Source organism: Centrocercus urophasianus, unplaced genomic scaffold (assembly GCF_019232065.1).
Source record: "Centrocercus urophasianus isolate 14NV4802_14NV808 unplaced genomic scaffold, USGS_Curo_1.0 seq_15, whole genome shotgun sequence".
Classification (NCBI taxonomy): domain Eukaryota; kingdom Metazoa; phylum Chordata; class Aves; order Galliformes; family Phasianidae; genus Centrocercus; species Centrocercus urophasianus.
Window position 1 is genome coordinate 34,818 of NW_024884697.1, and position 14,072 is coordinate 48,889.

General features: G+C 45.1%; 1 protein-coding gene across 1 annotated transcript; it reads right to left on the reverse strand.

Annotated features, from left to right (window-relative positions):
- Positions 1–1,312: 1,312 nt before the first annotated feature.
- On the reverse strand, positions 1,313–14,072 carry TMEM209 (transmembrane protein 209). Its single transcript, XM_042816300.1, has 15 exons — positions 13,965–14,072; positions 11,784–11,923; positions 11,621–11,679; positions 11,260–11,391; positions 10,238–10,476; positions 9,330–9,534; positions 8,508–8,683; positions 7,788–7,859; positions 6,480–6,576; positions 5,712–5,837; positions 5,184–5,281; positions 3,764–3,878; positions 3,573–3,670; positions 3,146–3,219; positions 1,313–2,570 (listed from the first exon to the last, which is right to left on the reverse strand). Exons 2-15 carry the CDS (start codon positions 11,918–11,920, stop codon positions 2,516–2,518), a joined length of 1,683 nt encoding a protein of 560 aa, XP_042672234.1. The 5' UTR covers positions 11,921–11,923; positions 13,965–14,072; the 3' UTR covers positions 1,313–2,515.

The window sequence follows — 14,072 nt, forward strand, 5'->3', positions numbered from 1 at the left end:
GGGGAGCATGGTGTGTTGGGGTGCATGGGATGTAGGGTGCATGGGGTTGGGGTATCCTGTGTATTGGGGTGCACAGAAGATGTGTGGTGCATAGAAATGGGGTACCTGGTATTGGGATGCATTGGAAGTAGGGTGCATGGGGTTGGGATGTGCTGTGTATGGGGGTCGAGGCGCCTGGGTATGGGGTGCACGGTGTATTGGGGTGCATGGGGATGGGCTGCATGATGTATCAGGGAGCACTGGGTTGGAGTATGAGGTGTATTGGGGTGCACAGGGAAAGAAGGTGCATGGGTTTGGGGTCTGCTGTGTATTGGGGTGCACTGGAAGCAAGGTGCATGGGTTTGGGGTCTGCTGTGTATTGGGGTGCACAGATGTAGGATCCATGAGATTGGGTGGTGCTGTATTTGGAGGTTGAGGTGCATGGGTTTGGGGTGCATGTTGTGTTGGGGTGCATAGGGTTGGGGTACCCTGTGTATGAGAGTCAAGGTGAATGGCTTTGGGGAGTGTGGTGTATTGGGGTGCATGGAGTTGGGGTGTACAGTGTACTGGGGGACCCTGGGATGGGTTGCACTGTGTCACTGTGCATGATATAGTAGGGTGTGTTGTGTTGGGGTGCACAGGGATATTGGGGTGTGTGGTGTTAGGGTGTGCTTTGGGCTGAAGTGCACAGTAAGTCAGGGTTTGCAGGAAGCAGAGTGCACGGGTTTTGGGGTGTGCTGTGGTGCTGTGTATTGGGTGTGGATTTGTGATGTTGCTGGGGTGCACTGATGTCCATGGAGTATGTGGTGCAATGGGGTGCAGCAGAGTGCCTGTGGTGTGAGGTGCATGGGGAGCAGAGTCGGGGTCTGCTGTGTACTGGGGTGCATGGAAGATGCGACGTGCGTGGTTTTTTGGGTGTGCAGGGAACACACTGTACAGGACCCAGAACAAAGGGACCCACAGTGGGACTAGGGTGTGTGTAGAATGGGGTGCACAGCATGTCAGATGGGTAGAGAATGGGGTACAGAAGGCTCTGAGCTGCACAGAGAGCAGAGCACATCGGATGCACACGGTGTTGAGGTGTACTGAGCATCAGAGTCCATAGAGACTGAGGTGCAGCCTTAGGGAGAGGGATTAGCAAGAGGAATTGGGGTGTATGGTTTTCTGGGGTGCAGGGGGGGCTGCACAGGGACCGAGTTGCACATGGATCCAGAGGTGCCCATCTGCACAGAAAGAGCTTTTAACACAACAGCAATGCTACTCCTCAACATCACTTGTGCAAAATGCCCTCGGATTAAATTAGTGATGCTGAACCACAGGAAAAACACCAACGTTGACGGAGATGAACCCATTTAATGCAGGAACCAAATGAGCCATTTTGTTGTCAGCCATCAGAGGAAAAAATAATAACCTGTGCCTCCCTCAAAACAGAGTCACAAAACAATTGGTTCTTCCATTTACAGAGAGGTGACAGCACCTGCCCTGAGCAAATCATGAGACCTCAGTTCGTGTTGGTGCATGCCTGGGGCTGGCAGGACAAAACTGAGTGAAAAAGATAGATGTATACAGTACAAAAATACATAACAGAACACAGGGAATGCTCAGTCCCAGTCACAGCCCCACGTAGTTCTCCCATTTTAGATGTGCAAATGGTTTCTGGCAGTTGACAGTAGCAAATAAAGGACCCCGTGGAAGCTGAGATGCAAAAGGAACAAAGCGACCTCCCTGCCTTAAGCTCACAAAAAGCTTCAGCAACTCAGGGCAGTGAATTTTTATCCCTGCTTAACAAAATTAAGCTACGTACATTACTGAAATCTCTCCTCCTACCCGTGTTAAAAAGGTGCTTTGGTTGTGTTTTTTTTCTTTTTGGCAAACGCCAAAATGTATCTTTGAAGAACCAAATGTATCTCTGAAACAAACATGTCTCAAAATGGGGCCGGGTTCACAGAGTTTGGTATCATCCAGAGATGCTGAAAGCCAGGCTGCACGGCCTCCAGAATGAGGGGGTACCAGGAGAAAAGCTGATGGGAGAAGTAAAATGAGATAAAAAATAATAAAAAACAAAAAAGCAAAGGCAAAGGGAGATGTTGGGGTTGTACTCAAGGCGCCCACGGTGTTTCACAGCTTAGCAAGACACCCAAACTTGCTTATTTTAAAAGAAAAACAAAAACCTAAAAAGATCTTACATACTGAAATCAGTTTTCTCTTTCCATCTGGCACAGTTCATCTTCACAGTAGTGATGGCACTGGAGGGTACACAAAACACCAACAGGAAAGGGCTTTTTTAAGCAGGGTTTGCTGAGGTGAAGAGATGGAAAGAGAAAATCTGCCCAGAATTCAGATCCTGGAGTGTTTCAATAACAAAATGTTTTAAAGAATGTGATGGTGAAACCTGTCCAGGAATTATAAACACTTCTCTGCTCACAGAGCAGAGCTAAAGGATTGTGTTTCACAGTCTGTGTTCAAGTCAACAAGGCAATGACTGCTCACTTTGTCTTGCCAGAAGCCAGCTCATCATCTTTTTGAACATGAGGTGTTATTCTCCAAAAATCCACAGCACGTTGACTCCCGACAAGCCAAGGTTTACACGTCTGCAGAAACCAAGTAATCACAATCAGGTGCAAGGAAATCAAAAAGTGCCTCTTTAAAGCAAAGAGTCACGACAGTTCAGCGCTGTAACATGCAGGCAGGCACCGTGCTTTGCTCTGAGTTGTGCAGAGCACTTCCAGAACAAAGAATTCTGGAGCAAGGGGAAGCCTTGACACTGCTTTTATTTCAAGGCAACTTGCAGTGTATACTCCAAACATGCCTCGTTGTGCCAAAAACATGAGGTTATGGCTTTTGTCCCTGGCTATAAACAGCAGAGCTCCTCAGGAAAGAAAGCAACACCGCTCCTCCCCAGCACAGTCTCCATCTGCACTAGACTTCTCCTCTGTGTGTTCAAACAAATAAAACTCTATTTTTATGAAAAATCTGCTGTTGTTTCAAATGAGAAGGCAATTTGGAGATTTTTGGTGATCCTGCACATAGCAGAGGGGTTGAAACTACACGATCCTTTTCAACCCAGGCCATTCTATCATTCTATTATCACCCCAACTGCATCGGTTTTGGTTCGAGGTGCTTTCAGACAACAGGACACAACACATCATGACGACACATTACTCACCCCAGCATCCCAGATTCCTTTGTCTTTATGATATACAGAAACATGAGCAAGGTGTGGAACATGTTGTTTCTGCCCTAAAGTCACAGAAGGAGAAAGGAGCTTAGAAATCACATCAATGTTTCAGACAAGTAGTAAACACATCACAAAATGGCACTGCAGTGTTGTCAGGAGAGGGGGAAGAAAAAAAAAAGGAGGTGAAATGTTGATAAGATGCATCACAGATTGTATGACTTGGTATTTTAGATACCAATTGTCAGATAAGGAAAAAGAACACAAGATAACTGCCCAGGCTATTATTTAATGGCAGATTAAACACTACACAATGGTCAGTGATAGAGTTAAGGTTTGCTTTCTGCACTGAGCCAGCATCCCAAATCACACAAAGAACATCTAGTGATGATTTTCTGACAGCAGAACACTGGTGTACCTTGGGCAGATTGTAGACGTGGCGCTGGTAGATCAGCTCGTAGTGGGGTGGGTTGATGCTGCTTTGGTAGATGCAAAACACGTTTTCATTCGAAGTGTCTGTGGATGACAAGTTGAAAAGGTAACGTGGATTTTGAAGGTGCTGTTGTGACACAAACAGCAGCTCAGGGAGCACGCTGTGAACACCAGTACCTGGTTTGTCAGGTGTTTGAATGAAGTGCTGGGAAGTAAAGGTTTTGCCATCAGGATATTTGGGGTGAGGTGGGAGTCTGGAGTCCAGGTAAGTGCAGAACACGTGCATGATGATCTGGGTTAACAAAAACAAACTGTGGTTTAGCAGCCTTAAAGAGACCAAAGGACAACATGCAACAATACAGCAAGTTTCTTCCCATAACATTAGGCACCACTTACAGCATTTGGTTGCAGCCCTGACATAACTCTACTCTGTTCAGCAGCTCAGGGCTTAAAGTGTGGATTTCAATGGGCTGCCGTGTGGGTGGAGACAAAATTTCTTCCAGTAAATGAAAACAGTGCCAGCCACAGCGTGACAAACTGATGCTGTGTGTCAGGAGCTCAGTTCACACACAAGTAACTTTATCCTGGCGTCCTGCAGAACTTGGCAGAGCCACGGATCTTGCGAGCAGATCTGGGCCATAAAACTGCAAGCCTTCTGTTTCAGGGATGGCCCAGAAGGGCAGATGCCACCCAACTCAAGTTTTACAACACGACACCTATTTAGCAAGTTTCTCCTTTCTCCTCATTTTGGAATGAAGTCCTAGGAAGAGTACCTTACTGTCCTGCAGACAAAAGAGTTTCCATGGGCTAAAGGCCAGAGAACATCAAGTCTGAAGACTAACCTCAGAAAGCACTGCTTTGTGACATCAGATGAGGCTAACAAAAATGCACATCAGTATCATTTCTTCTAATAATTGCCTTTGAGCAATTTAATACCAACATTTTACAGCCCATGTTCATATTAATGATACATCAAAACTTCTTTCCCAGAGTTCTTAGAAGCTTAATATACGTAGGAGCTTAACATCCAACACGACCTATGCTATCTGGTTTTGATAAAAGACTGAATGTAGGGGTTGTGATTTTCTGCCTTGGGATCTTTAAGCACTTCTGAGCTGCCCAGCTTGCTTTCTGCCAACACAGTGAGAGCTCCTCTGCAGCCACTCACAATTAAACACTTAATCTTCACAACTAGAAAAGTAAATCCTGTTTCAAGACTCAAGCAGCAGCCACACTACTCCATCTCCATTCTCCCTTTGTCCGTTATAGCAAAGGAAAAGGAGAACAAGGTGAAAGGTTTTCCCTGCATTAGAAATTAATAGGCTTGGCTTGCCCCAGCAAGATCCCTACTAGTAATGCTGCTCCCCAGAGCTATCTGAGAAACACTTCATGTGAGCTCAAGAACCAAAGACTAAGGTATGCAATTGCCTTTTTGTAATCTATGCAATGTCCAAACCCATCTGCATCATTCCCCACGTAATCTCACTGACTACAATGGGATTATCTTCACAGCAATGCAAACAGGTTTTGTTTTTGTGCTCCTGCAAAGGCCTACAGGCCACCACCTCCAAAACCAATGCTGAGAGGCAGCACTTACAGAAGAGTCTGTGGGCAGGTCGGTGTCCCACTTACGGCCTTTGAAATCTCCTCCTCGGTTCCATCGGAAGGAACTCATGCAGCCTCCCTGTGAAAGCTCTGAAAGCAACAACATTTATTCTGTTACTGAGAGAGTATGGGAGAGCAGTGTTTTATGCAAGCTTCAAGGACTTCAGGCATATTTACAGTGCACTAAATAGGAAAAAATACCGGGGGAGTCAATTTACAGAGTGGTGTTTATTTTTGATGAATGGAAGGGTTAAACTCAGCACTCTGCACTCCAAGTACGTCGGTGGAAAGCAAGAAATAAAGCTTTTAAAAACATTTTAAGACAAAGTTATATCCAAGTCCTGCATCATTACATTGCTACAGAACTAGAAAATGGCAGAGAAATGCATCTCCTGCTTAAAACATGGCTCTTGTCCCTACTGTGACTGTGGGAACACCTCGAATAAAGCAGTGCCTAATGCCACCGTGCTTGGTTGTGGTCCCTGAAGTCTCTCCAATTTAGCAAAGCATCACCACACACCTTTGATCCTTTCGACCAAGTATTCCTGGTTTGGTGTAAGATCCAAATATTGCACGATAGCATTCAGGGTTGGAATGAGAGGAGCTTTCACGAGCGCTGCCTGCTTCAGGCTGCTGATGCTGGCTTCTGCAATACAAGAAGAGTCAGCACATGTCAACAGATTCCTTTACCAAGCATCGTTACAAAGAACTCTCCTTTCTGGCAGATAAAACCCCAGAAATATTTAACACATGACACAGCACCTCACTGCTAACTTCCAGGCAAAGAAAGAGCAGACAACTGCTTTATGTCACAGAATATAAAAGCCACAAGGAACCAACACCCACTTTGAAGAGCATAGAGAGTAAGCAGATGGAGATGGGGTGAGCAGTGATCAATTTTCCAGTGGCATCACAGCAGCTGTAGCTCTTGAGTGGACACCATGACCAGTCCACAATAAAAATGGACTTCATTTAAAGGCAGCAGATCAAATCCTCTCATTGGTTAAGGGGATATCAAAGAGACACGAGCAGCAGCTCCCTCAGAATTTTATCATTAAATAAAAAAGATTTCAGTTCGTCAGAATTTTATGAAGACCTTTCAGAAAGCAGCTAATTTTAAGGGTTTGGAAAAGCACTGTTCAGGGAACAGAGGCCACACCAACATGCAATAGAAACAAATGTAAATTAAGTCTGATGAAGATTAATATGACACCTATTCTATGCTCCAGCCACAGAGCAGTCCTCTGTCAACCAATGACAGGAATCTCAAAGTGATGGGGCATCCTACCTCCAATCTGCAGTTCTGGACACCCCATTCTTCTCAGTTGAGTGCTCACAGACTCAATCTCTTGAACAAGTGGCACCAGAATAGTTTCATTAATCCACTAAGAAAGAAAAAGGTGAAAATTCAAAAGGTCAGAAGTAACAAGAATACCTAAAAATATTCCTAAGTTTATGCCCAGAATATCTAAAAAATACCCCTTAATTTATGGCCCAGTCATCACTGCTGTTACAATCACAAAAATGCTGACCAACACTAAGCCACATACAGAGCATAGCAAGTGAATCACCATGAGTTTAAATGACTCAACTACCTTCTGAAAGGCCAGAAAAATGTAAAAAAGAAAACAAATTTCTAGCAGGAATCAGATAAAGTCTTTCTAAACAATGAGGGAAGTGTTATCATGAGGGAGAGCTCCTCATCCATAAAGATACGTTCTACTTTGATGGGTCAACTCCCTTCTCAGATCTGCTTCAGGAAAACAAGGAGCTGATAACCACCTCAGGAGTATTTGTATGTGACAGGATTTGGGGAGTGAAGCAAACTGGCCCTAATAATGAGCAGATGCTTATGAGTTTGGTATGGATCTCACACAAGTCTTCACTTTTCCCCTAGGTCAAAACTATTTTTTCTTAAGCAAGTAAAAATTCTTGATAGGTGGTATGACTGGAGGGGCAATCAAAGTTAGTTTTACTACTGATGCTCCCATTGTGTGCAATTAGATTCAGTCCTACTGCTAAGATTAAGATCTTTTTAATTTTTAATCACATAGCTGAGGATTGTAAGAAAAAGTCAACTTGTGGGATGGAATTTTCTTAGAATCATAGAATAGGTTGAAAAGGACCACAAAGATCATTTTGTTTCAACCCCCCTGCTGTGTGCAGGGTCGCCAACCACCACACCAGGCTGCCCAGAGCCACATCCAGCCTGGCCTTGAATGCCTGCAGGGATCCAGGGGCATCCACAGCCTCCTTGGGCAGCCTGTTCCAGTTAAATTATTTTTGTAATTTTTGGTGCTTCAGGCTCAGGAAAACAAGTCTGAAATCTCATAGATACATCTACCACCAAACCACAAAGAGGAAAAACAAATCTTGCTGCACCCAAGATGCTTTCATGTATTTAATGATGTAATTACTCAGTAATACATCTCAGTATCTCTCTTACAAGCTGTGTTTTCCTTCCACAAGCACATCCCAACCCTCACACGCAGTGCAATCCTTTCCACCTCCCCAGGCGTGCAGGGGACACACAAAACTTTTCCATTCTGCTCTGCTTGTTTCCAAAAGCCACGCAGCCCTTAGAGACAGGACTTACATTTCTGAACTTTGCAGTCCAGGAGTCCATGTGATCAAGCAGCTGTCGATTCATCGTCACTCGTGCCCAAACCTGTGGAAAGGACATCATTACACAGGAATGCCAAGAGAGTTTTTAAGCTCCAAAACATTTTCTGATGCTAGCTTCAGCACATCATTCAGATCACGTTTGTTACAGAATCCTTGTGTCTGTAGGCTTCTACTACATTGCCATGCTTTATTTGTTACAAGACCCCTGCAGGAGTCCAAATTGAGTTTTAAGCTCTCAGATCTATTGAGATAGATTTGAAAGGTATCTGAAGAGGGAAGCTGCATTGGGTTTATGTGTGAAATACTAAAAAAAGATAAATTTAATTGAAGGCATACTAATGGTGTTTCTTCAACTCAGACTTTGAGATGCAGGAGTGAAGGAGAATGTTTTATATCCTTCATATATACAGAACACACACAGTTGAACAGATGTGTTTCAAGGCATTTTTTATGCTACAAATATATTTTATCCAAAATATTCCTTGCTCTCCAGGGTAGAAATCATTTTACAACTATAATTCACATCCCTTTACAGTGACGTGGAATCTTAAAAGCTGCAGGATGTAAATGCTATGGGATTTCTAGGATTTCTCTCTCCCAAACACTTCTAGAGCTCAAATTCAAACCTTTGGATGAGGCTGTATATTTTAGGGGCCTGCTTCTCTCTTGGCTACCTTGCTGCTGAATTTACCTCCTCTGCAGCCTGCTTTGAACTCAGATCAGCTTCATCTTTGTGTGCTGATGGAGCCTGGGACCTGCAAGCCAGCTGATACTGGAACTTCCTCAGAATCTGGGCATAGTCTCCCATGGAACGGCTGTAGTTCCAAAAGGTTGGGCTGCTGGAAGGAGAGCTGGAATCTGAACTTCCTGAAAGAATAATTCATTAAGAGGTCACGTGAAATTTTGGAAGCAACACTACAGGCAGCAAGTCAGCGCAGTTTTGACAAGACATGAACACCAATTACCCTGAGTGCAGACCCTGAAATCAATCTGATTTCAACACTGATTTCATTCTCTATCTTAACAAGCATTGTATCTATGCAAGACAAAAGCAACCTGCAGGTAATTCACACCCCTCCTTATCTGCAACATCTTCTCCACAAGATACACCTCTCATCAAGGCGATTAAAGCCCCTCATCTTATCATGGTCCACAACAACCAGCAAGCACCATGGACACGATCCATCAGCACATGGCTCAGTAAGGTTGATTCTGTGGGTAGGAAGTGCTTATCCTACCCAAAGAAGTACTTTAGAGGAAAACTTCCCAAGCTCCTAAGCTATGGGTAGATGAGAAGACATAATGGCATTCTACATTATGTCTTGAATACTCAGTAGAAGGCTGAACTGTTCAGCAACCAAGTTCACAGGTGATTAACACTAATGAGTGACATCTACCAGTGCTTTCTGCTGGAGTCATTTGCAACTTTCCTCATCCACAGAATCAACTCTAACATCAAACCAGCACCACGCCTTTGCCAAGCTTTTCAAATCAAATTGTTTTCTTTCCTTACCCAACTGAACTCGATGCTGCTTCTCCTCTTCACTTCGAAGGAAGGTGTCCAACGACTTCAGGTCTGTCATGTAATCCTCTTTGCCAGTAGGAGAATTGTAGAGAATGGGCGAAGAGCGGTAACGAGACCTCAGCCCACCACTTTCCACTGGTCCAATGCTGGTGGGGTACGGAGATCCACCAGGAGAGGGGCTGAAGTTGGAAATCTTGGGCAAATAAAAGCAAACCGTTGTGTCACACACAAAGGACAGAACTCCATTCTGATTTGTAAATGACATGAATACGAGACTGCTGTGTCAGCTCTCTCTTTGACAGAGAGTTGTTGGAGAGGGTCCAGAGGAGGCCACAAAGATGATCAGAAGGCTGGAGCACCTCCCCTATGAAGACAGGCTGAAGGAGCTGGGCTTGTTCAGCCTGGAGAAAAGAAGGCTGAGGGGTGACCTCATTGCAGCCTTTCAGTACCTAAAGGGAGCCTACAAACAGGAGGGGAATCAACTCTTTGAAAGGGTTGATAACTGCAGGACAAGAGGAAATGAAGTTGAGAGAGGGGAGGTTTAGGTTGGATGTCAGGGGGAAGTTTTTTACTCTGAGAGTGGTGAGGTGCTGGAACAGCTGCCCAGAGAGGTTGTGGATGCCCCATTCATCCCTGGAGGTGTTCATGGCCAGGTTGGATGGGGCCTTGGGCAGCCTGGGCTGCTGTGAAATGGGGAGGTTGGTGGCAATGCATGTAGCAGAGGGGTTGGAGCTTCATGATCCTTGAGGTCCCTTCCAAGCCTTACCATTCTGTGTGATTCTGTGTGTGGGACACACGTGAACACAACTCTCAGCTACCTGGTGCTCACCTTCAGCAGCACAACACGAGGACACGACGACTTAACGCAAAGCTTTTGGAGATGGCTTGGTCCTTACCTTATTGTAGGTGCTGCCTGGTGAATAAGTGATGCTAGTGCTGTAAGAAGCACTGCTGTTGGACAGAGCCTGCAGCTGGGGGCTGTAACCTGGGATACAACTGGTGGTAAACTTTGGACTGGCACTAGGAGAGCGAGATGGGCTGTAACTCAGCACACTTTGACCCTGGATCGGAGGAGAAGGTGTTGAAGAAGGGACTTTCTTTGCTGTCAGCTCACGTGGTGGAGTTGTTTGTACCGCTGAAATACGTAGAAACAATCATCATTAGGTACTTTCATGAAGATGATAGAAAGAACACCAAGATCTGTAAGTCTCTGTGACTTCTGATCTTTTTACTCCATGTGACATCAGTGTAATATTAAACATAAACATTTGGAGAAGAGAAGGCTCCAGGGAGACCTCATTGTGGCCTTCCAATATTTGAAGGGAGTGTATAATCAGGAGGGGGAAAGATGTTTATGAGGGTAGACAGTGATAGGACAAGAGGGAATGGTTTTAAACTGAGATAGGAGAGGTTTAGGTTAGATATGAGGAGGAAGTTTTTCACACAGAGGGTGGTGAGGCACTGGAACAGGCTGCCCAAGGAGGCTGTGGATGCCCCTGGATCCCTGCAGGCATTCAAGGCCAGGTTGGATGTGGCTCTGGGCAGCCTGGTCTGCTGGTTGGTGACCCTGCACACAGCAGGAGGGTAGAAAAAAGATGGTCATGGTGGTCCTTTTCAACTCAGGCCATTCTATGATAAACCTGCACTACTTTGCTCCTATAGGTTACAAACTCCTCATCCAGCCTCACAGCATTTGAGTCCCTCACTATGAAATCCTCTTTTTTACTACGTGCTTCACCTCCAGTTCTACAAAAACTTGATTCTCTTAATTCTAATGTGCTGCAGGTAATTTAAGCTTACTGTTCATACAATTCTGAACTCATTTCCTCAAAGAATCTTGCACTGAAGAAAGATAACACCAGCAAACAAAACCAAAAGAACCCAAAGAAGGGCTGTCAGAGGTATTTATAACACCCACCTGTATTCTGCAGCCCCAGCAGGGTCTGCTGTCCAGGACTCATAACCAAACTCGTTGGTGCCACCGTGTATTTGAAGTACCTCCAGAAATCAAACAAAGCATTCAGGCTGAACAGAGATGCAAATGCAAGTTCTAGAATAAACACAGAAGTTTCTATCATACCACGTGGGTCGAGGAGGAAGAATAAATAACAACTCATGACTTTTCTCTCCCTCTTGCTTTTCCCTCTCTCCCTTTCACCATTTAGTTGTATTTGATACTGTAGTTTAGAGTCGACTCATCTGAAACAAACTCAAATAATTGTGATGCACACCCACAATTTAGAAAAGAACTCAGAAAATTAAATGCTGCAACAACTCACCGATATACCAGAGTGGCCAGTATGTTATGTTGTAATACGTGCTTATGAGTTTTCCAGTCCTGAAAAGAAAAAAGAAAAAAAATAAGTTGCCATTTTGCTGCTGTAACCAATGAAACACTGGAGAGCTTTGTTTGTTTGGATCAGATGTAGCAGCAAAACATACATTTCAGTATATATCATGCCTGCAAATGAGACGTTAAGGAGGCCCCAGGCCAAGACCACCTTCCGGGCTTCTGTCTCTTTTCTCATCTTGATGGTCCTGTCGATGAGGGAAGTGGTTGGACTCTGTTCTGGTGTCATGATCTGTAGCAAGGACAAAGTAAAGAGGAAAAAAAAAATCTCAATTTTTAGATGGTAAGATTATTAGTCAGCATAAGGTTAAAGAAAAAAACAGGAATCTGAAAGTCAGGGCTTTACCTTTGGGCACCGAGTCGTGCTTACCAAATAAAAAGCAAACAAACCCTGCAGATTATTTTTACTGTGTATATAAGGAATATTTTTCCATTATTTCTCCAGCTCATTACTGCAAAGCAGCGTCCTTTCTCTCCAGTGAGGTGCAGATAAGAGGAGAAAGACAGAACCCAACCTCATTTTTGAAAGATAACATCCTGCTGAAGCAAGAAGCAAAGCTCCTGTCTTCTCCAAGCAACTACAGCTCAGAAGGAAAGGATCTGCAGAATTCTGCAGTTTCTCTATGGAAAATTCCCATTCACACCTGCACACAACAGTGTTTTAAGACCAGAAAGTGGCCTCCCACGATTTCAGTATAATCTGAACACTCTCTGTCCACGTATCACTGATCTCTCTGACAACCACATGACACCTCTCTGTAAGTACAGCCCAGTGAAGCTGTCTCATGAGCTCAGTGAGCCACTCTCAGTTCTTTTAGTAAACTACTTCAGCTTTGGCTATGCTGCAAGAAAACGAGTAAGAGAAGCATTAATTGAGTTCTTTATTACGATTTAAAATAGGAGACACTCACCCAAAGGACTGGGTGCCTCAACATTGTGTTCATGGCCAGGTTGGCTGGGCCCTGATCTGGTATCTGATTGAGTGGCAACCAGCCCATGGAAGGGAGTTGGAACTGAACGAGCTTTAAGACCCTTCCAACCCAAGCCATTCTATGTAAATGCACTGATACAAGTTTTCCATAGTCACTGGGGGACCTTGCTGTATGTACTGCTGTTCATTGCAGGGGAGTTGGGTAGATGACCTTTAAAGATCCCTTCCAAAACGAATGATTCTATGAACTGAACGTTGCATCCACAAAAATCACTTTATTTGCTGTTTCATAGAATGGCCTGGGTTGAAAAGGACCACAAAGATCATCTCATTTCAACTCCCCTGCTGTGTGCAGGGTCACCAACCAGCAGACCAGGCTGCCCAGAGCCACATCCACCCTGGCCTTGAATGCCTCCAGGGATCCAGGGGCATCCACAAACTCCTTGGGCAGCCTGTTCCAGTGTGTCACCACCCTCTGTGTGAAAAACTTCCTCCTCATATCTAACCTAAACCTCTCCTATCTCAGTTTGAAACCATTCCCCCTTATCCTATCACTATCTACCCTCATAAACAGCTGTTCCCATTCCTGTTTATACACTTCCTTCAAGTAATGAAGATACATGACATCTTCCCTGAAGCTAACGAGAAGGGCCTCTGTCAGTACACTGGAGATTTCCTGGGCTCTGATGTTGCAAAACAAAGATAAAAGCTGGGGAAAGCACAGATGCGTTCAGCTTAGGAACCATTTCTGTGACTGTGGGCGGCATCAAGCACAGTGAGATTCCAATTGGTGCTGCAGCCTATTCCTGCATGTAACACAGCTGCACAGCACGAAGTGAGAAGTCCATCTCTTGGAGAACTGGAGCTGAGAAGGGCAGGGAAAGGAACGAGTAAACCCACACAGAACAGAGCATGCATGTCTGGCAGAGGAGCTGCACCACGTTCCTACCACAGACTTGTTTACTCCTATGACTCAAAGGCGACACAGGACCATGCTCACTAGCAGAATTATGAGAATAAGCTGTATGGTACATTTCCTACAATTTGAGCTCTGAAACTTCTTAAACTGATAAACACAGCCCTAAGCAGACACCTTTACTTTCCTCCCCATACCTTCAGCACCTCTGAGGGCAGCAGTTCCCCACACTCACACAGACGAGGCTCCACATCTCCCTCTCGGCCCTCACCCATCACACAGACCCGGCCCCACAGCTCTTTCCGCCCTAAATCCAGTCAGACACGGACGACCCCCATCCCAACAGGCCTCACACCCCCAAACCCTCACAGGCCCAAACAGACGACCCCCTCCAACCTAGAAGGCCCTGAGAACACTCCCAAATACCTGCTGCGGAGCGGGAAAGCCGCAAAGACACACAAGGACAACGGAAACACCGCCGACCTCACCGCGCTCCCTTCACTCAGCCACAACAGCCGCACCGTCTACGCCTGC

Excerpts from the sequence above, each read along its gene's own strand:
- TMEM209 (XM_042816300.1), bottom strand. The coding sequence starts at position 11,920 with ATGACACCAGAACAGAGTCCAACCACTTCCCTCATCGACAGGACCATC. Across the intron at positions 8,684-9,329 it reads GCAGCATCGAGTTCAGTTGG|GAAGTTCAGATTCCAGCTCT; the intron begins GTAAGGAAAGAA and ends TTATTCTTTCAG. Across the intron at positions 7,860-8,507 it reads CAAAGCAGGCTGCAGAGGAG|GTTTGGGCACGAGTGACGAT; the intron begins GTAAATTCAGCA and ends TCCTTTCCACAG.